Below are 23,357 nucleotides of genomic sequence, written 5' to 3' on the forward strand. Positions count from 1 at the left end.
AAAGTATCATCAAAGGGAGAGAAATTCTCCAACTGGGCCTCATAAATCTAATTGGTAATGGTGAAAAAACACAAATTTGGGACTCAAATTGGATTCCAGGAGTACCAAATTTCAGGGTGGTCTCTGTAAAGCCTAGAGGTTGTTCACTTCAATGGGTGTCGGATCTTATTGAGCTCACAACAAGATCATGGAACAGAGGTATTTTACAACAACTATTTACAGATCAGGAAGTGAAGGCTATTCAAAAAATTCAGCTTGGACTTTTACCATCTGAAGATTCTCTAGCCTGTGGTGGTGCTTCTAATGGTATTTTCTCTGTAAAATCCGCTTATCATGTGCAGTGCAACTAAAGAGATGCTCAAGCTTTGCTTGCCCCTTCATCCTCTCGCCGGCATAGATGGGAAGAAATTTCTATTGCGTCATGGAAGAGAATTTGGAAAGCTCAATGTTATCCTAAAATCTAGTCTTTTGTGTGGAAAGCTCTGAATCAAGCTTTGGCTACAGGGGATAAATTCCAAATCAGACAGATCAGAGGTGACCTTACATGTAGAAGATGCGGTTTTGAATTGGAGTCCATCGACCATCTTCTTTTTGAATGTGATTTCTCTCGTGCTATCTGGTTTGGTATGGGGCTGTTGGGCATGATCGAGTTGCTTCCACATAAATCACTAGTATATATCATCAATAATTGGGGCAATTGGCAATTCCCTGATTATTTGGTGAACAAAGAGACTCTCAACATCTTCCTCTTCACTAGTTGGTTCACCTGGTTAGCAAGAAATGATCTGGTGTTTAATGGGAAGTCTTGGTCTCCGGAGCTAATTGTGAAGAAATCCAAGAAAGCTATTACTGAATTTTGGAACTCTCGGCTGCCTGTAAACTTGGATGCTCCGGTTGTGGCTAGGAGATGGTCTCCTCCTCCGGCTGCTTCTATTAAAATCAATTCAAATTTCTTTTTATCCGCAGCTGAAAATTTTGCAGGTCAGGGCTTCATTGCAAGAGACGATGGCGGTACTTGCCTCTTTGCAGTTTCCATCCCATGTCCAATCTCTTCGATTTTCACATGAGAAGCTCTTGCTCTTCGTGAAGCTCTCATTTGGTCTGCGTAGGAAGACTTGAAGAACATTGTATTTGAGTGTGATTCCTTTGCCTTGTGTAAAGGCGTTGGTGATCCTTTTCTTCCTATTGAGTTGGATGCCTGTCATGTGGTGGAGGATGTGAGAAGATTGCTCTCTTCTGAACCTTCTTGGTCGGTTCAGTTTGTTTCTAGGTGGGCTAATTCTGTAGCCGATTCCCTAGCTAGGAAGGCCCGGTCCTTGGCAAGTAGGACTGTCTGGTTTGTTTCCATTCCTTGGCTTCTTGAAGCTTGTACTCAAGATGTCTTAGGCTTTTCTTGCCTTTCTGCTAATTGAAAGTCTGTTTACCAAAAAAAAAAAAAAAAAAATTAAGGGCTTTCTTAAAATTGTAAACTTAACTTTAATCTTAAGAAAGTTGTTGAAGACGAATACAATTACCATAAACAATTGTTATTTAAAAAGATGCTTTCTTATGCCTATTTTTTTCCCTTTTAAATTGATGATGGAAGCTACTATTCACATATTTCATTTATCTTTTGTATTATTTTTATAAGATTATTGTCATCTAGGAATGATTCCTCTAGTTTGCATAGTTTAAAAAGTTACCTTTATATTGTGTGCAAATTGCCAGAGATATCATGCAAATTGTTTCTGCTATTACGCAAGTCCTAATATTTTTTCCCTTCACAGATCTATTGATGTTTAAATAAATGAATATTGATTTTCTTTTGTATTGATTACTACTTAGAGGATGTCTAAATCTTCTATCTTATTTCCTAAACATGTGCAATAAGTGGGAAAATTGCATGGTAAACCTCCTCTCTATCTTGCTCTAATAGTTTTCTATAATTGGTACGATTCATGCATTTTTCATGGATGGTATTAGATGGAAGGGTTGAGGCATGTCAATGTAGTTCAAACTTTTTAAAAATTGAATCCCGTGACACGTATTTCTATTAAATGTAAATTATGATACCAAGAATGGCAGAATTAGAAACAATGAACATAAGACGTTTAAATTAAAAGTCAAAAATCATCGACTAGTATGATAGAGATTGCAATAACCTCTTTGTTGGGAGAGCACATGCTGACATACTTGACGCTTTTTCGTTATACATATTGTGTGGTTTATATGAGATCTCTCATAACGGATGGTTATCTTTCTTTAAGTTCACATCCTTTACGATTCCAACCCTCTGTAATTTTTGTAATTTTTATATAGAATTATGACACATAACAATTAATTATCCAAAAATTAAAATTAAAATCCAATTAGAAACTAATCTCTTGGGATTTATTGTATGTAATCTCAGAGCAAAGCTGGATTTCTGGATTCAATGTAGTGTAATAAATGTGAACCCTCCTTCTGTCCCCAAAAAAAAGAGCAATGCTGGATTTCTGGAATCCAGTAGTGCGAAGAAAGGCCAAAAGTAAAAAATAGATTTCTTGTGATCTATTCTTTTTTCTCACAGATAATTCGTTAAAAAGAAAAAAAAAAAAAAAAAGAAAACAAAAGAGGGCAGCCGTCCCGTATTGTACGGTAACCACGTGTCCATTCTCCAATGAGAGAAGCAACTCCCATGGGCCATGGCCACAATCCACACAAGGCAAGGCATCTCTCATTATTCTCCCCTTGCCTGCCTGCCTTGCCTTGCCCTCGGGTCTCGGCCATGTCCACACTCCACAACATCTCTCGTATCGGAAGACTTGAGTCATCTGGACGATGAGTCTGATGACTGATGACTGATGACACAGAAGTGATAGAACCCATCTGCTTCATCATCTCGCTCTCGCCTTTCGTCTCTAAAAAAGAAAGGGGTAAGAGTTTTCTGAGAGTCAACGAAAAAACAGAGCTGCCGGCACCGAATCATCCGCAGCAGCAGCAGCAGCAGCTGCGAACGAGGGTTATAATGAAGGCATAATTCAAACAGTAACCAAACTCGTTAACTCGAACACACTGAAGCTACCGGCTGTTCAATTTTGGGTTACTTCGTTATCGGTTTCTTTGTATGGGAAAGATGGGGAGCGGCCGGAAAAGCTACTCAGCAAATCCAAATGATTACCAGCTACTCGAGGAGGTCGGGCATGGTGCCAGTGCTACAGTTTTTAGGACGATCTATGTCCCGACCAACGAACTTGTTGCCGTTAAGTGTCTGGATCTCGATCGCTGCAATAGCAATCTGGTTCGTATCCCAATTTCGTCTTCTTTTCCCCTTCTCTGCTAATATGTCATGGAAGACTGTTTATTTGCGACGCTGTAAATTCATACCGTGGTTTATAGGAGGTTGTCGAATTTTCTAATTGGCTTATGAATTAATTCTGGAATTGGATTGACCATCTCGAGTCTTCCATTCATCATGTTTCCCAATTCATTTACGATCATGTAGTGAAACTCAGTTTTCGGTATTATCTTGAGTGTCAGCGAGTTAAATTTCCAAACTTTGATTCGGAGACGAGTAGTCTAAGGAGCTGATCGTACTAGATTCGAGCATACCGTCTACTTTGTTGTTCCAATTATTTGATGAGCGTATTACGCGGAATCAAGTGGCTGACTCTGCTCCCAGATATTTCTTTAAGACTCGGACTGTTGGTTTTGACAAATATATGCCACAAGGGACAAGAAGACATTCCATTCATGGAGAACTTGGGTTAACGTAGCCATTCTGTATTTTTGTCGACTTTTCACCTGGCTTCCTTATTTAGTTTTTACAGGGTCTGTAGCGTAGCTGATTTTGTTGTTTTGCATTTTTTGGTCATTATTAAGTTTACAGCTTTTCCAGTTCGTTATATACCTAAATCAACCGATAACGATCCCACCGGCAGTCCTCTGCAGCTGTTGCAGAGAATTACATTTAGTGTATGTTTAAAGTTTGATCGAGCAGTCATGCCTCTTTTCATATTAAGAATAGGTTATTTAGTTGTTTGATGAATGAGGCTCCCTCTTCTACACCCAGATGCATCACAATAGCTTCATATTTTGAGCTTTATTAGCTTATTGGTCGAGGTATCAAAACAGCCTTTTAGCAAAAATTGTTGGGGGTAAGGCTGCATAGTAAAAATGCCCCCAATACTCTACTTGTACGGAAGCCTTTGGCATTGGGTTCGCCCTTTATTGGTTTAATTAATTAATTAATGGTCATTTGCGTTTCCAACAAATGCCACTGAAGTCAAATACTGTCTGGCACCAAAGCATATCATGCTGCCATATGGGATATGATGTTTTGTACACTGCATATTGTATATTTGCATTTGAAGAGAATATATGCTGACAAACAGTTGGATGCTTGGTTAATCACTGTTTATTGGAAAATAAATGCTTACAAAAACTAAATTTAGTTTTTGACACAACTGCTGCATGTGATTGTGACTGTCATGAGTAATTGGCAGCTTGGAGGGAAATATTTAGAAAGTGTCTCTGTGTGGACTGTCAATGTAAGGATTTTCTTTTCCCACCAGATTTTTTGTTTTTATGCATCCTAGATTTATTATGGCCTATGGAGAATCCTACATGGTTATGTTAGAAGTTGCCAGCAGGGGAATGTTGCACTCACTTATTACTGCCAATTTCAGGTTGTAATTCTTATGGGAGGCTATTTTTCATGGACTTTAAATGAATGAAGTGTTTAGGATGAAAGTAATGGTTACTTATCTTGGCACAATGGTTAAATTGTCCTATTACAACCTGTTCCTGTGGCTTCAGAACTTGGAAACAGCCTCTCCTTTGAGGTGGAGTTTAAGGCTGTATATGTTTTCTGCTCCCTGACAAGTAATGCTAGCCTCATGCGCTGGGACATTCCTACAAAATTTTTCACTGATGCTGAAGAAATAAGGGAACAGATTTTTAATTTCGAATCATGTGTGTTAGGCAACTAGTGCGACAGAAGCTATTGGTAGCAAAGGACGATAGTGAATTAGGAACATTGGCTTTCTTGGAAGAACCTGAGACTGTTGACTGCTTTAGTTGTTATATGGATGATTAATCTCTAGGAAGGATTTTGAGTACTTGCTGAACTGATTGCCAATTGTCACAAAGCTAACTTCTCATGTTTGAAGGAATTAATATGCAAAGGCAAATTCATCAGGATGGCTCACAAACTCGCTGTTTTATAGTTGTAGTTTAGCAAAAATGATATATTGCTAGAGGGATTGGGGATTGTTTCTTTGGGTGAACTGATTATATTATAAACATCCCAAAGGGAAAGAAGAGGGATTGGGGATTGTTTTTTCTGGGGTGATATAGATTCCACAAGTGCTTACCCGTGTGGCTAATAGGTAATTAATCTCTTTGGAGGCCGTTTCTATTATTATCATGATTAATTGATGGAGAGAGAAGGAGAGAATGAAATCTTGCATGGTAAAATGTTGCTGGTGTGACATAAAGCACTGTAGAAGGCAAACATAATGCGTGTAAGAAGACAATGTTGTTTATTCCAAAGATGCTACTGTCGCTATCAAAAGAGACTAAAGGCTTTTTATAAGACCACCAATATTTTGAAGTCTTACCTGTTTCTAGCTTGAACTATAGTCCACTGCCCTGACAGCTGAACCCTTGTGGGACCCAACTTGATGGTTTAACAGGGTGAGAAAATATCGCATTTGAACTTTTATCATGTTGCTTGGGTTCTTGTTGTTAGGCTTGTTAAGCCATTTTCAAATTTCAAAAACTGTATTTTTCTGACAAGATGGGAACAGTTCATATATGATTTGAGAAGGTGAGTGGTTATTGATGTTCTTCTTTTTCAAATTTTAATGATAAGGGCTGTTTCTTTTGTACTTAATAGGAAGACATACGAAAGGAGGCTCAAACTATGAGTTTAATAGATCATCCGAATGTAATAAAGGCATTCTGTTCTTTTGTTGTTGACCGAAATCTTTGGGTGGTAATGCCATTCATGGCAGAAGGTTCTTGCTTGCATCTTATGAAGGTAGCATACTCTGATGGATTTGAAGAGTCTGTAATTGCTTCTATCCTTAAAGAAACCCTTAAGGCTTTGGAGTACCTTCATCGACATGGACATATTCATCGTGATGTCAAGGTTAGTTAAAATGGAAGGGACATTATTATTCATTATCTTAACATTCCTACAAGGTCAACTTTTTCAGATACATTACAATTTACAAGACGGGATTTCTGTAACTTTCTTTTGTGGCAGGCTGGAAATATCCTTCTTGATGGTAATGGTGTCGTAAAACTTGGTGACTTTGGTGTTTCAGCTTGCATGTTTGACAAGGGTGACAGGCAGCGTTCAAGAAATACTTTTGTAGGGACACCATGCTGGTTAGATATCTACTTCCCCCCCCCCCCCTCTCTAATAATATTTTCTTTCTGGTGCTCCATTTTTTATTTCATGCTCCAATATTTTCTGTATTTCAATGCAATGTTTATTTTGCAGGATGGCTCCCGAAGTTTTGCAGCCAGGAAGTGGGTATGATTTCAAGTGAGTACTTCTCGATTTACATAGCCATGGGATGACCTTTGGTACTTGTGCCTTAGCTTCCTACACATAGAAAGCTATCTAAATAATCAAGTGAATGCTTCCATTCAATTCTTTGAAGTCATTGTAAAATTTATACTTGTTAATTGTCTTATTTTTCAATATTTTATTTGTTAAAAATACCTGGACATACATAAAAATGAATCATTTGATTCTATCAAGTTATGTAGCAAATCCCTCCATTCTTGATTTCTTTAAAGTTTGTAAAATATAAATTTTGTTTCTCCGTTGAAAGCACACACGAAAAAGGAGTCATTTTGATTCTCTGAAGTTTTCTTCGACGGTCTTAGTACTCAGTTCTCTTTTTGGCTGCCTAGAAAAAAACCTCTTCCTCTCCCCCCTCGTTCCTTCAATTTTTTCCCATCTTTTGGGTTTTTACTCTATTTAGACAATATCACTTCAATGAGGATAGACAAAACTGGGAATTGTGATTGAAGTTATTGAGCGTCTATGGATGTTTTCTTGATGCAAGAAACTCTTAGACAGACCAAAATCTGTTTGGGAACTAAGAGTGAGAATAGGATTCAACTATGATTTTAGTCTATAAGATCTTTGGGATTTTATTACATATATCTTGAGAGAATTACCTAAGCAGATTTTTTTTGGCAGGATAGGTTGGAATATTCTTAGTAGGTTTTAAGAGTCCTAGTTTAATTGTTTTCTTATTTAAACTTCTTTATCATTTATAGATTTGTAATTGTAATGAATGTATTGAGGATGGAGCAGGATGAATTGAAGCTTGAGCTTTTCTGTGTGTGCACGCACACATTCTTCCTCCCATGCCACCCTCAACTTTGTATTAGATTTCTTCTCCCTTCCCCTGCAAACTGACTCTTCTTTTTGTTTCCCTTCTTCTCCCTTAGACCTTCTTCCTTCTTCATTTTTCTGTTCCCTATCATCTGGCTCCACGCATTAGAGCACAAACCTGGGTGAACCTCTCTCTTTCTTCCTCCTCTATTCCCTGCTATTTCTTCTTCTTCCTGTGATGTTGAATCTTTCTCTCTCTCTCTCTCTCTCTCTATATATATATATATATATATATATAGGTCTCTTTCGGATTGTTCATCCTCTCTTCCCTGCTATTTCTTTTCTTCCTGCAGTCTTACTATCTCTAGTATCCCTTCTACTCTTCTTTCCTAATTTTTATTCCTATGTTGTGACCGGAAAGCACTGGTAGCAACCCCAATCTGCCTTCTTTTCCAACAAAACCCAACCCATCTTCATTACCACCATCAACTCATTCTGCTATGACCTCTCAATACCACATACCAAACCATTCCTGCCGTTACAACATCACCGTTCTGTCATTTCCGACCCCCACGGTGACCTGCTCCATCACTACACCCCAAAAAAGAAAAAGAAAAATTTAATAGAGGGTTGAAACCCTATTACATTCCAAATCCCTTCAGAACCCCCCTCTTCTTACTGAAAATAACCTCACTGCTTTTACCCATTCTCCCTAAAACGATTTCCAGGAACTAGAGTACCCAAAAAAAAAATATTAAAAAGAAAAAGAGAGGCAAGAAGAGAAGAGGAAGTGAGACTCCACAGACAACCAAAGAAAGAAAGAAAAAAAGGAGGAAGAGACTTCTAACTGGTTTTAAATCTGTCCTTTACTTCAAAGTCAGAGTAATACTGTTGAAGTAGATGTCCTTGAACCAAGCAGAACACCATTCCTCTTTCTTTCCTTTATATGTCTCACATACCCCACTTCTTGTGTCTTCTGTTTCTGTTTAAAATTCAAACCCAAATTCAAACGCTTTTTTCTTTTTATTTATATTGTTTTTGAGTTATGTATGTCTCCCATAATAAGCTTGCTTGCCCAATTTCTTACTCCTTTTTTACTTTACCCCTTACTCTTATTGCAGTTTTGCCCCTTCCCCCCAACCCCCCAACTCCCACCTCTTAATACGTGACTGCTTTCCCCTTTGATCCCTCTTCTTGCGGTAGTTCCACTGCTCCCGTATTGCCTCCCCTACTTACTCATTTTCTCTTCATCAGTTCTTGTGCCTTTTTCTCTTTGGGGAATCGCCCCCTCTCCTGTTCTTATTCTCCTTATCGTCTTTCCATTTTGTGGGGCAGTAAATTATAATTCTTCCATTGTTATCTTAAGCCCACCATCTTGAAGAGTTGATTGTGGGGAGCGTTGGATTGTTGCTCTATCAGAGCTGATGTTTGTGGACGCCAATCAAGTTGATGCTGGTTTTTCTTTTCTATAAAACTCATTATAGAGTTATTTTTAACTCTGAGAAAATTGATTCATGAGAACATTGGACCAATCCAAATCTGTTTGGGAACCTAGATTGAGAATTGGGTCCAAATGTGGATTTTAGACTAGTAAATATTTGGGATTTTATTAGTAGGCAGATATTTAATTTGTTTAGGATACATAGGAATAATTTTGGGGAGTTTCAAGTTGTTAAGAGTCTTAATATGTTGTTTTCTTACTGTAGTCTGTTTCGTTATTATTTGTATGCTTGTATTCAACATATCAAGGATGGAATAGAATGAATTGGGTGCTTGTGTGTCTGTGTGTTTGTGTGTGCACACTCTTCCTTAACCCTTCCTTGCAACTCTGATTCTTTTTTCTGTTTTCCGTTTTCCTTCTGCTCCTTTGGTTCTTCGCTTCTCTATTACCCATCATCTAAGTCAGAGCCCAAACCTGGGTGAATCTATCTCTGGGATTCTACACCCTCTCAGTCTTTGTCAGTTGCTATTTCTTCTTCTTCACGTGATGTTCCTATCTCTAGTGTCCCTTCTTGTACTCTTCTTCCTTTTTTTTCTTCCTTTCTTCTTCTATAGTTGTCACTAAAGAAAGGTCGCAGTAAACCCCACCTTGTTATTATTTCCAACAAATCCCCAACCTACCATCATTCCCATCTTTATCACATTCTGCCATGACCTCTCAAGCCCATATCACCAGAGAAATCATTCTTGCTGTTACCACATACTCTTCCCATCACTATCAGTCCCCATAGCAACTAGGGCTGCAACAGGGCCGGGCTTTTGCAATCCCAAGCCCAGCCCTATATGTTCTAATCTGAGCCCATTCCCGTCCTGACCCTAGTTCAGGGCCAAGGATTATTGTCCCTAGCCCTAAGCCCTACAGGGCCAAGCCAAGCCCATTCCCGTTGGGCTGCGTTGTGATGGGTTGGCCCTGATTGGCCCTGTCCCTGGCCCTAACCCTGAATAGCCCTGGCCCTGACCTTGACCCTGATTGGCCCTGTTCCTGACCTTGATTGGCTCTATCCCTAGCCCTGATTGACCCTATCTTGGCCCTGGCCCTGGCCCTAATTGGCCTTGTCCCTAGCCTTAATTGGTCCTATCCTTGGACCTAAAATATCAAATGTAAATTCATTAAAAAAAAATAAATTTACAAGTAAATTAAAAAAACATCATAGAAATATAAGATGATTCAAACTCCTACAAAATGATAAAATAGTCAATAAGTTGATAGTGTTGCTTTAAACATAAATAAATTCACACTCCATAATTTTATATTGAGCTCTGAAAGTCTCCCATTGCTTTGGTGATGAAAATTGAAAACCTCTCCCATTACTTTGGCGATGGCAATTAAAAATCTCTTCCATTGATATCCTTATTCAACAAAAAAAATCTATATTCAAAACTTTGTTAACAAGTAAATCAATGATAATTTAGTATCGGCACTTTTTTTTTGTAGTTAAAGAAAATGATATTTTAGTTACAAACAAAACTATCTGTCCATAATAAGTTTTTCCAAAATATCACATTGGAGGCAAAGAAAGATGTCAATATTCATGATGAGAAGTTGGGGTGTAGATTTGTTAGATATTAATTCTCTATATACTCGTTTTTATTATTTATAATATATTATCTTGCTTTAGTCCCAAAAAAAAAAAAGTCAATGTTTTTTGGGAACTAAAAATGATTTAGTTTGAAAAATAAAAATTACCTTAAAAATTATATAAAAAAGTGAACTCATAGTTTAATATGATCAAAATGACTGAAAGTCAAAATCAATACTTATAGTTATATCAATGTTAATATGAAGATTATGATAAAAATCTAGTACATGATTAGGGTCAAATTAACATTAAGAGTAGAGCCAAAATTAGGGTTAGGATCAGGGCCAAAATTAGATGGATGCTTATTATATTGGTAATGAAAATATAATTTATTTTTATTAATTTTCTACAAAACATGATCATGTTTTTAAAATTTGACATGTGTCAAGTATTCACCCATATGGATTAGAATTAATTCCTCTCCATATGGGTGGAGGGTTTATACTCAAATTAGGGCCAGGATCAGGGCCAAAATCATGGGCCTAGGTCAGGGCCAGAATCAGGGCCAAGATCAAGGCCAAGATCAGGGCCAAAATCATGGGCCTAGGTCAGGGCCAGAATCAGGGCCAAGATCAAGACCAAAATCAGGGACCGGCTGGGCAGGCCAGAGAGTAATACTAGGCCTGCCCTTGGCCCTAGTTCAAGGCCAGAATATTTTGGCCCTAACCCGCCCATAGGGCCAAAATCTTTAGCCCAAGCCCTATCGGGCTTAGGGCGGGTCAGGGCTGCCAGGTCCAAACTTGCATGCCTAATAGCAACCTTCACAGTCGCTATCCCATTGCATCCGTTGATTTGCACGACCCCCACCCCAACACCCAAAATGAGAGAGATTTGGAAACTTGGCAAGATTTTGAAAACTCGAGATGAGATGACATACAAGACAGAAAAAGTGCACAATTTAGAATACCTTTAGATCGAAATTTTCGTTATTCGAAGAATGTTTGTGAAATCTTGGGTATTTCAAGAATCTTTACCTCCACTAGCGTAGTTCATGAAATTTCTAAAATAAATGCCATTTAGGAATGAAATAAACACCATATTTTGGTCGAAATTTTGAAAATTTCCTTATTTTGGTTAGCAATCTCGGAAATTTTGGTAATTGAGTTTAACTCCTACTCAAAGGGGTATGCCAGCTCATCTTTCATGGACGGCATCTTCTCCTTCCCAACTCTCCATCCTTACATGTTACCAGCAGCATTGTATGACTCACTATCATTGCTAGACATATCCTAGGATAGGTTACTTTTGGTGTGTTTAAGATGCTATGTACATGTGAATGCGGAGGGCTATAGTCATTTGCTTTTGGAATCTATGACATATGTCCTACACTCAGAGAACAATGTACATTGGCTTTAAATTGCTTATTCTTTATGTCCTCTAGCATTTAAACAATTTGGAAATATGTAATTATTCATCAGGATTTGACCATATACTAAAATCAGGAGTGTGGTTCCATACACCACCAATTTAGGTAACTGTTTTTGTGATATGATAATTTAAACATGTTTATATAGCCTAAAATAGGGATTGTATGATATTTCAGGTCTTGGTTTCGTCTAAAATCCACTGAAACACGGTAGAAAAATACCACATTTTGGCAAAAGTCCACTGGAATTTCAATATTTTTGTAAAACCAAAACACCAAAACAAAGCGAGATTTCAAACATTGCTTATCAGCTAGTCACATATTTGTCGTACTATTTTGTTAGACTAAGGTAGTAAGGTGTCTATGACTTATCTTTTACTCAGCATACTTGGGTTAGGTGTCCATAATATGCATTGTGAACACTTCACCATATCTTGTGGTTTGTAGCAGAAACTTTAAGCCTTCAACTACTACTAAAGTATTTATGTGTCTTTATATGCATAATTATGCCTCTTATTACTCAAACAAAGCATAGAATAAGCAATTTCAGGTTTGAACATTTACTGCTAACCTAGGATGCAAACTAGATTCCAAATTTAGGTGCCTTTTAATGCAATTTGAATGTTAAGAAGTTAATTAAGCATAAAAAATGCTTTCCTTAAACTTTCGGAGCCAACTATTGCAATTTAACACAAAATTGCCAAGATCTCGAGGACTCAAACTACTCAAAATGGTTGTCAAGACAAGTTTCTGAACCTTGATGCCGTGGCATCCTGAATTCCTCGAGAAACCCCTTCAGTTTTCACTGAAAATCACCCCATTGCCTTCATTCCCCCTGTAAATTGATTGACACCTTTCCCTGCTTTCAGTTCCTCAGAACCTGAGAACCAAAAATAATGTTAAAAAAGAAGAGGCAAGCAGAGAAAATGTGAAATCCCCTCCACCACCCCCTCCCCGAGGAAGGGAAAAAAAAGAAGAGAGATAGAGAGAACTTCTACGTGGTTTGATGCTCCTGCTGAAGTAGAATTCCTTGAGGCAAATTCCATTTTGAGTCTCTTGTCCAAGTAAGACACCCTCCCTCTTTTCTTCTTTTGTTCAATCCTAATCCTTCCCCCAAGTTCTTTGTTTATTTTATCCCCTCAATATTCCACTTCTTGCATGCTCTATTTCTTAGAAACTTCAGTCCTTTTTTGGTCTTTGCAATTTTTTTAAAGTTTTTCCCCACCCCCTTCTTTACTCCATTATGCCATTGGCTATATCTTATTCCTATTTTATTTTACTCCTTTTGATATTTTCCAAGTCTACCCCCACTTCCACCTTTAAAGATGCGACTGCTTTGTCCTTCCACCCCACTTATTCAAGTATTTCCATTGCTCCTATGTTGCCCTCTACATTTAGTCCTTTAGTTCTTAATCCTCTTCTTCCTTTCCAGAAGTTACCCCCTTCAATTCTATTGCTACTTTTCTTCTTTTCACTCTGCAGTCTATTAAATTACAATTCTGCCAACAAAAAGTGCATTATATCTTGGAGGTTAATCATGAGAGCATTGGATCATCACCCCATCATAGCTGTTGTTTGTGACACCAATTTAGTGATGCGGATCTTTTCTTTTTATAAAGCTTGTGGTCAACTTCCTTTTTATTTTTTTAAGAGACCCTTGGACCAACCCAAATCCGTTTTGAGTCCAAATATGGATTTTAGTCTAGTAGTTTTTCTTTTGGATGACATTACTATCTATTTTACTATCTGGAAACAAGGGTAAGACTCTGTACGATCCTTCCTAGACCCTGCTAAATGCTTGAGGCTTGTGCACTGCTATGGCCTTTTTATTGGGATAGTTATTATAAGCAGATTTTTTTATTTGGGTTGGATTTATCAGAATAATTAGTTTTATATTGTTAAAAATCATAGTATAATAGTTTTATTGTGGGAGTCTTTCTTTTTTTTTATTTTTTATTACTCCTATGTTTGTATTTAACACATTGATGGTCATGCATGTGTACATGTGCACCTTCACCCCCACCCCGTGGGCCACAATGTTTCTTGTTTTTGTTTCCCATTTTTTCCATTCATCTCCTCCTCTCCTTCTGCACTTCTCTTTTCCCTATTATCTGGCATCAGAACCCGAATCCGGGTGAATCTCTCTGTCCTCCAGTTGTTAACCTTCTGAGATTCTCTTCGCTGCTATTTCTTTCCCTTCTTTTCCTTGTGATCATTATATCCCTGGCTTTCCTCCTCTCCTCCTGAAAACTTTATCTGCAGTTCTGACCAAACAATACCAGCAGCAGCTGCTACCTTCTGTTTGCTTCCCATGAATCCCTATCCCATCATCATCACCATCATTATCACATTCTGCCATGATCTCCCAACCCCACATTACCAAAAAGAAACCATTCCTGTCATTACCATTATCACCCTTCCCCTCATTTCCACTTGCAGAGCAACCTCCACTATCACTATGCTACTACAACTCTATGTCTCCTCATCCCTGCCTCCCCCCCCCCCCCCCCCCAAAAAAAAAAAAAAAAAAAAAAAAAAAAAAAAGGGAAAGATAGAATGAGCTCCCTGAAAATCAACCCAATGCCTTCCCCATGAATTGGTCAACCCCTCTCCCTGGTTTGGGTTCCACCACAACTAGACGAGAGAATTTGAATTTGTAGTTAGTCTGCTGAAGTCCAGGTCCTTCAAAGCAAATTCCGTTGCTGAGTATTGTGCCCAAGTAGAATACCCTCTGTCTTTACTTTTCTCGTTTGATTTTTATTCATCCCCTAATTTCCTTTATCTTTTGTTTGTCTCCCTATTCTACCCGCACTTCTACCTTTGAAGTTGTGAGCTTTCCTTTTTCACCCAACTTATTGAAGTATTTCCATTTACTCATATTCCTCCCCAAGCTTGCTTATTTTCTCATATTAGTTCTTATTCCTTTTTCTCTTTCCCTAATTGCTTCCCTTCTATTCTTGTTCTACTTTTCTTCTTTTGCATTTTGTGGCCCAGTAAATGACAATTCTGCCATTGTTATCATAAACCCACTATATCTTGGAGTTGATAATGAGCCCCCCCCCCCCCCCACCCCCCCAAAAAAAAAAAAGGAGAAAAATATCAAAGGTGATCGCTATGGATGCTATATTTTATTTTTATAAAATTTGTTGTAAATTATTTTTCTTTTAAGCTTCAGGAGAATTGATGCAGGAGAAACTTGGACAGACCCAAATTCGTTTGGGAACCCAGATTGACAACCTGGCCCAATATATATATTTAGTCTAGTGGATATTTTGGATTTTATTAATTTTTCTTGGGATAATTGTGTAGGCAGATTTCTAATGTAGGATATGTAGGAACACTTTCATTAAGTTTGAAATTGTCACGAGTCCTAGTGTAATTGTTTCTCATTGAAGTTGGTTATATATATATATATATATATATATATATAGTTGTGGGTGGAGCAAGCTCAGCAGCCTTGTGCAAACCTTTCTCCCATGTTGTGGCTGGAGCCAGCTCAGCATCCATGTCCAAACCAACAGGCCAAACTTCTTTAATCCCAGAAACAATCCAAACTAAGGTTGCAACCCGGTCTCAAACAAAATCCAACCAATCCACTGCCAAAAGCCAATACATTACCAAATCCCTTGTCCAAACAATTTGTCCAATTGAACCATTTTGGGCCAACCCATATGAAATTGAACCCCTTTCTTCTGCCCAGAGAATTTTCTGGGCAAGTTGGGATTTCTACACAAATAATCCCTCAAAAACCCAACAATTCTATGAATTCATTCTGGTTGACACTGGTTCAGTCATCTGGAAGCAAGCAATGGACAAAGGTGACCCAACATTGGGGACTCACACCACAGTCATCATCAAGAAAGTCTTAACCTTTGAAGATTGGGGAACCGCTCCCTTGTGAAGCCGCAAGTTTTCCAAAGAATTTCCAGTTATGGAATACATTGTACTCAACGTATTGAGGATGGAGTAGAATAAATTCAAGCTTGAGCTTTTGTGCATGTATGCATGTGCGCGTGCAGTCTTTCTTCCCCTCCCCCTCCTCTTTACTTCTCTCTCCTCTTTGCTCCCTCATCCCTTTTATGAGTCTTTTTTTTTCCCTTCTCCCCTTCCCCCTTACAACTCTGATTCTTCTTTTTGTTTCACTTATTCATATTCGTTTTCTCTATTCCTTCTTCTTCACTTCTACTTTAGTCTTTTGACTCATCTTCATTTTTGTGTTATGTTGTTTTTGACCAATTGGCTGCTAAAAAATGTAGTAGTGTTGATTTGTTTCAGTCAGATGAGCCTATAATTCCGTATGAATTGGACAGGCTAAGAGATTCACTTCAGCCATACTTCCATTCAAATGAATAAGATGTTTGTTTTTCTTATTGCTGATGTCCTTAATGCTATGCTTGCAAACAAAGTGATGGAAAACACGATAGGAAAAGGAAAAAGACATAAGGAAGTTAAAAAAGAGGGATTCTTTGGCATTTAGATGTGTGGACAAGTATCTGAAGATTATACAGAATATAGTAAAAGATTCTCTCCCCTGCGCGCACGTGGACCCCCAACCAAGAGACAGATTGCCTTGACCTTGGTATTGAACCATTCATCTGGATGCTTGGACCATTAACCTCCTGTATTATGCTAACTAAGTATATTTTTTAAAGAAATGTTGTATCTACACCCTTGCCTCCCCCCCCCCCCCCCCAAAAAAAAAAAAAAAAAAAAAAAACCTAAACAAAAGAAGGGCTAGTATTGGTAGTAAGAAACTGTTTGACCAAGTGCTGCCGAGAAAAGTGAAGCTAGTATAGAAAAAATACTGCCTTTAAGGTGATTCCTCCCCTTCTCATTTGTATATTAGAAATTGAATAAGATCAAAAGGCAATAAAAATCACGAGTTTGTTTCCTAAAAAAAGTCTTGAGTTCATGATAACAGCATTTAAGAAAACAAAAAAGAAAAATGGATGCTGGGTGGTGGCTCCAATTTGTATTTCATACCTAGTGGTTGTATCGAACAATGTGCAAAAAAGCCTCAAAAGGTTTAAAAATGAATGCTAAATTTTTGAAAAGTAATTTTCAAGGGCTAGTATGTTGAACTGAACTTGAAAGTCAAAGCAATGTCAATAAATAAGGCTTTTTAGACAAAAAGTAGTTCAGATTAGGGAGATAATGGATAGGACAAGATCAGATGGTTAGAATAGGTTATAACTCGTAGCAACTTTAGGAACAAGGGATACAACACTTGTTAAAACTCAGATATCAATGGGATGGTTGGCTCAGAAAATATGGACTGATCCTAGTTAAATCAGGACAAGGGCAATAGCTGCAATGCAGTAATTTTGAGGCCAAAGTCTGAATTATGCTTTTCAGCTCTGTTAAGTATTCTTTTTAAGATAAAGAAAGCTCTAAATTTCCTCAATCATGGTTTTCTGTTTCACCTTTACTAGGTTATGTGATATAGTAGTCATATACAGTAGCTCAGTAAGTCACTGAACAGTAGCTAGAATAGGGTAGGGCAGAATAGAGAATCTAAACTTTCTCCAGATTCGATCGATCGACCCTTGTAAATTTTGAATAAAAGTCTTATGCGAGACCTGGGAACCTTGGATCAAAATATGATGCTATTCTAATTGTTGGATTATTCTGTGCATAATTCATGCCAAAAAAGACTTGCATGTATGATATGGTTGAAGTGTAACTTACTTGGCAATGGCGGAATAAGAGATGATATATTTAGCAAATCGAATATTATAACAGTAGTTTCAGAATTGAGGAATAGGAAAACCCTACTGAGCACCACACCACTTGATGTTTGGTTTTGATCAAACACCAATCTACCTTGACCAAATATGAGGTTTCTTTTTCGCTGAGGACACAAGATTTCTTCAATGGATAAAATCAGCAGCAGAAGCTTTAAATTTATCAGATTTGACATATACTGCTGGCTTCCATTAAAACTTGTATAGAAGATTCCAAAAATAGACTTCTACACGAAAAAGGAAAGTCCTGATCCTATCTTTAACTGTTACGGTTACCCAAACTGAAGTAATATAGGAAACTGACACAAAACAAGCCTGGACTGGTTGAATCTTAATCCGGCCTACTAAAACTCTTAATGACTATGCAAATATAGAATAAAGACAGTTAAATAACTAATTATGTATCCTACCACATACCCATATTGTAGGCCCATTCAAGTGGCCCATTACAATGATAATCCATTGGACTAAATGCCCAACACATATATAACCAACCCGGGGCTTATTATAATAAAGTAAGAACCTTTGGGCGATTTAAGGGCCTGTTTGGTTACATGAATCCAGGGATTTGAAATGAAATGGGATTTCAAATCTATATAGATTTGAAATCTACGGATTCATGGTTAAAAAAATTAACTGTTTGGTTAGCCTCAAATCTATCGAAGTTCATAAAGTTCCGTTGGGTTCGCGAGAATCTACAAATTTTATCAATTTTATACTATGGTGGAATCCATGGATTTCACCCAATACCTAAGAATGACTTAATTCACGTTTTTAGGCAAAAAAATGAAATCCCTAGATTTCATGAATCCAGGGATGTGTGACAACCAAAGGTATAAATCTCCGATTCATGAATCTAGGGATTTGAAATCTCTGAATTCAGATAACCAAACAGGCCCTAACTGCATCACGTGGTTGTTTCATCCTGGAAGTTACTGGGTCATCCAGCACTACTCTGCTCCTTCATTTGTTATGATATTAATCCCTGTACTTCACAAGATGCTGCTATGTCTACTTATGTATTGTAGCTTAAGCTCTTGGGTAGGGGCCATTGCTCTAAGCAATGGTAAAGGGTTTGGGCTGCCACTTGCCAGGGCATATTCTAGGCTTTTGACTCTTGATGGCGGTTACTTTATCCAAGAAAAACACAAATGTTAGGGGTGGCTCCAAAGTCGCTTTTCCAAGCTCAAATAAGTGAGACCAGCACTAAGTAATGGCATTTTAGCTAAGTTCTTTGGTCCCTACAATTATCTTTTTCGAACCTTTTTATTTGTTAAATCTCTTTCATTTACATAAACCTTTATTCTGCTAAGTGCTACGTTCTTATCCCTATCTTACTCGACTTAAATTTTTTTCAACATCTTAAGTTGTGTTTTCCGAGGTCTAGATGATTGGCCACATTTTCATACGGAGGTTAATAAAAACTTTCAGCTTCTTCCAAAAAGCGGGAAGAGAGATTTTATTTGATGACATTTTCACTTTCTTTTGTAGTTGACAACATAAACACAAGTCCGGTTAGTGAATCTAAATTTCAGTACCACAACCAGAACATTTAAATAATGTCTTTCTGCCTGCAGAGCTGATATCTGGTCATTTGGAATAACAGCCTTGGAATTGGCTCATGGTCATGCCCCTTTTTCAAAGTACCCTCCTATGAAGGTATTTTTAGAAATTGTCTGATTGATGCTTACATAATCAAGATTAGAAGATTTAATGCAAATTAAGGTTTCATGTTATTTTACTCTCTTTCCCTGTAGGTTCTTCTGATGACCATCCAGAATGCTCCCCCTGGACTTGATTATGATCGAGACAAAAGGTTCTCCAAGGTATAGTGATCATTTGTGCTGGTGAAAGATATGCTGTTAACTATATCAAATTATCAATGTCATAGATAAACACCTTTTTTGTTTTCTGTTTCATTACTCCATGGTTTCTTTATTTCATTTATGGTTTGCTGCATTAGGATTTAGAACATCAATTTTGGATTCTACAATTTCCTTGGTAGTTAAGTTACTTTATCTTAATTCCTAATTAAGGGATTTCCAGTTGTGATCAGTCCTTTAAAGAAATGGTTGCCATGTGCCTGGTGAAAGACCAAACAAGAAGGCCAACAGCAGAAAAGTTATTGAAACACTCCTTTTTCAAGAATGCAAAGCCTCCTGAGCTTTGTGTTAAGAGTCTCTTAACTGGCTTGCCACCACTTTGGGAACGTGTAAAAACTCTCGAGGCAAGCTACTTTGCTTGATGTAATGTAGAGGTCGTTCTTTGTTCTGTCTAGAAATTGTGCCTAACGACTTTATGACCTTACAGCTTAAGGATGCTGCACAACTAGCTCTCAAGAAAATGCCTTCGGCAGAGCAAGAAGCACTGTCACAGGTCAGAAAGCTTCTGTGATGTCTAAAATTTGTATTGCCATATTTTGGTTGGTTTTCTTTCTCTGTTTGATTATGTTGCTCATTTTTTTGGAATCCCGGTTCTGGATTTTGTTATCGTTGTAAACTAGAAACTGACGCACTGAAAGTTGACTTTTCCTGAGACTGAAATCATTACTTAATTTATGTTGCAATATCATTAGCTTGAGCCATGCTAGTCTTTCACTCTCTGTTCCTTATAAACTTTTCCCCTTTTTTCTGAATTTTTGAGTGTTCCAAAATGATAGTCCACTTTAGGCATTTAATATAGTAATTTTGGCTGCTTTTCCATACTACTGTTTGACACCACTCTGTAGTTTTGCACCCCATACTGCAACTGAAAGTCAACCTGGAATTTATGTTGTGCATGGAGGATTCAGTAGGACAATATATTGAGAAAAGTGATAAAATATAGCATTAAAATTACCATTGATTCAGAACTGGTAGACAGACTTGCAGCTTTTTTTTGTTTTTTTTTTTGGGGGGGGGGGGTGGGGTGGGTTGTTGGGTAGGGGGTTTGGTTCAACATAAAATTGTAACCTTATTTCTTGTCATAAGTGAAGAGAACTCCAAAACTATCGTATTTAGATTCTAACAAACATAAAGATAGAGAAACTTGAAAATATCAAAAACTGCTACACTGTACAGGCTTGAAGAAAAACCTTTTCAATTTTAACACCCAGTACATGAAGCTTTCCCCACTGTGGATCTAGGGATGGTCGTTATGTATGCACCCTTATCCTCGCTTTCACTGAGGCAGTTTCCAGACTCAAACCTGTGACCACTTGTTACTATTAAGCAAATGTTACCATTGCACCAACGCCCACCCAGTGTTCCAACAAGCTCGAACCAACTACTAAATGTAACAAGAAAAGAGAGAGAATTATATATAAATGAACTAACTAAAATGGTTCCCTTATTATTTTTTTTTTCCTTTTTTTTTTGTTTGTTTGTTTTTTTTTTGGGAGGGGGGGGGGGAGGGACTTTTGCTGTTTAAATTTGAACTAAAATTGAAACTTTGACCCAAGTATAAACTGAAAAATTGATATCGAACTAAAGCCGTGATCAGTAAAATGTTTATTTTTTCAAAGTGGACTATGTTCTAACAACAGAGGGAGGAATAAATTTCTAAGTAGGAAGCCTTGTCTCCAAATAGCAGTGCTAGAAATGTTCTGAAATCAGCTTAAATGAGTTATACTATCATAATCTTTAATCATCTTCTAATTTAGCATTTTAGAACTCCCTTTGATGCACATCCAGCACTAGTACGGGTTATTCTCTTTCGGAATCAGCCTAGGGTGCTAGAGATGCCCATTTGGCCTTTGTCCCATAGATTTATGTGGTTGTGGACCTATTTTATCTCTATGGGCCTATGATTTGAATGTCAACGCCTAGTAAGGTAATAGCTTATTATTAGTTTAATTTTTGTCTAGTGGTCATGTGACCACTTAAAAAGTCAGAGGACTTAATTAGAATTCCTTGGGTTAAGTTTTGGTATTTAGTCTTTTAGATTTGAGTAATTTCCTGTTTTAAGTTGAATTAGTCCTTCCAATTGCGAATGAGGACTCCAGTTTGTAAGGCTGGTTGCCTCTATATATGCTCCACTCAATGGGAGAATACATAATTTAAGCTTAATGCAATTTCTGCCTGAGCAAAGTCATTGCTGTCTCCTTTGAGAGTTTCAGATCTAGTTTTCAAGTCTAGATCAGGATTCCATGATGTTTAGAGTCCAAGTGCCTTGAGGTGTCCAAGGTGGTTTGAGGAATTTGGTGTTTAAAAGTCTAGATCACCTCCTTTGACTGTGGATTCAGTCTTCCTCATTGGAGGTCCTGCTAGAGATTGTCTTAAAGGGTACTTCTTCCATTATCTAGTTAGAAGACATAGTAAGTTTTAATTTCTTCCTTTTCCTTTAACTCCCTTGGGAGGCTTGTGTAATATTAAAATAATTGGTTGATGTAAGAAATATATAAACATGCTCATACTCTCCCAATCTCTCTTCTTCTTTTCCCTTTCTCCATTGTAGCATCCTCCTGTTTCTTTACCTGCACCAATTAATTCCTAACTTCTAACTGATACATCATCCTCATCTCACTGCTGATCAAGTGTTTAGTCTGAAGCTCCTACAAAGCATAGACTACTAATTCTTTTTGACAGAGTTTCCCCCTAAACCCTAATCCTAATCCCCTCCAATCGAGCACCCTCATCCCCAGCCCCTTTCTCACCATTGGAACTTATTAAAGTCTCCAAAACCTACTTCTTTCATACACCTGCTTGAGTGCCTTTAAGACCTGCAACTGCTCCACAGATTTTCCTTGCAAATATGAGCAAGGTGTTTTGTGAGAATTTTCAACCCATCCCTATCTAACCATCATGTCATCCTTTTAACCATATCATCCCTTCCATTACCGTTGACATCTGTTAGAATTTGCAGCCCCATCCATACCCTGAAACACTAGTTATTGGAAAACTCCAAATTACCCCTAGGACTCTAAATTCAAGAACTATTTTTTCTGTCCAGTTTTGAAATACAGCTTGATCCTTCTACCATCACCACTTGAACTTATCCTCACTCCTAACCATAGACTGACCATATGAAACCCTAATTCTCATCTTTCCTTCGTAAGTCTAGAAAACACTGACTTCAAATCTGTTTTGGGTTCCAGACCAAAGTTGGCCCTCATTCAAATTTAGGCTACATCACCTTTGCTTTAGCTCTCTGACATAGGTTTTTGTATGTACTGTCAAGCCCCTTTGTTTCTACTCTAAAATTTGCCCTTTATTCTGTCCATCTCATCTTGTAGAGACTAATTTTTACTATTTATTGATGATACAGGAATACTTAGTAATGTCACTGATTTCTTGTGATTTTTGGCAAGGGTCAAAATTGCCATTTTCCTGGGAACCTTTTTCTTGAAGAATCAAACTTTTAAGACTTCATAGGAATCGCAATATTTGTTTTTGTCTTGCTCCTTTAGAAAACCCAAAGGGAAAAAAGAAGGGAAAAACTGGAGGAGAAGAACTACAGCTGGAATGTTTCCTTGGTCTTTTGATTTATTTTGAAAAAATTTGGGCTGTTTGGATCAGAAGCTTGGAGGAAGCCTTTCCCATCATTACCAATGATCACAGTTAATTTCTTCACCATCTTCCAGAATTGTAATGGCTACCTTACATGTATATCAATCTATTTAGTGCCATATCATTATTCAAGTGCAGGAAACAGGTGCATTTTATTTGTATTGGGAACTGTGAGCCTGTATCATGATCCTTTCTATTTTGCACAGTCTTATGTTGCCATTTTTTGCTTTTCTTTTATCAGAGCGAGTATAAAAGAGGTGTTAGCGCATGGAACTTTGATATTGAGGATTTGAAATTCCAGGCATCATTGGTATGTTGAAATTATTTTCAGGTGTTTTAATTATTTAAAAATTATTTTTTTAG

At 37.6% G+C, this 23,357-nt stretch overlaps 1 protein-coding gene across 3 annotated transcripts in view; it reads left to right on the top strand.

Annotated features, from left to right (window-relative positions):
* Positions 1-2,690: 2,690 nt before the first annotated feature.
* The window catches only part of LOC149030334 (uncharacterized), a 34,487-nt gene continuing 13,820 nt past the window's right edge, over positions 2,691-23,357 (top strand). For all 3 annotated transcript variants that reach the window (XM_089142619.1, XM_089142618.1, XM_089142620.1), the window contains exons 1-9: positions 2,691-3,259; positions 5,858-6,112; positions 6,230-6,354; positions 6,470-6,514; positions 19,086-19,167; positions 19,266-19,334; positions 19,565-19,735; positions 19,819-19,884; positions 23,236-23,304. In XM_089142619.1, the coding sequence (XP_088998745.1) occupies positions 3,086-3,259; positions 5,858-6,112; positions 6,230-6,354; positions 6,470-6,514; positions 19,086-19,167; positions 19,266-19,334; positions 19,565-19,735; positions 19,819-19,884; positions 23,236-23,304 (1,056 nt within the window). In that variant the 5' untranslated portion in view covers positions 2,691-3,085. The remainder of the gene's footprint in view (positions 3,260-5,857; positions 6,113-6,229; positions 6,355-6,469; positions 6,515-19,085; positions 19,168-19,265; positions 19,335-19,564; positions 19,736-19,818; positions 19,885-23,235; positions 23,305-23,357) is intronic.

Source organism: Hakea prostrata, chromosome 1, assembly GCF_041222555.1.
Source record: "Hakea prostrata isolate BN-2017 chromosome 1, UWA_Hpros_2, whole genome shotgun sequence".
In the NCBI taxonomy this organism is placed as follows: Eukaryota; Viridiplantae; Streptophyta; class Magnoliopsida; order Proteales; family Proteaceae; genus Hakea; species Hakea prostrata.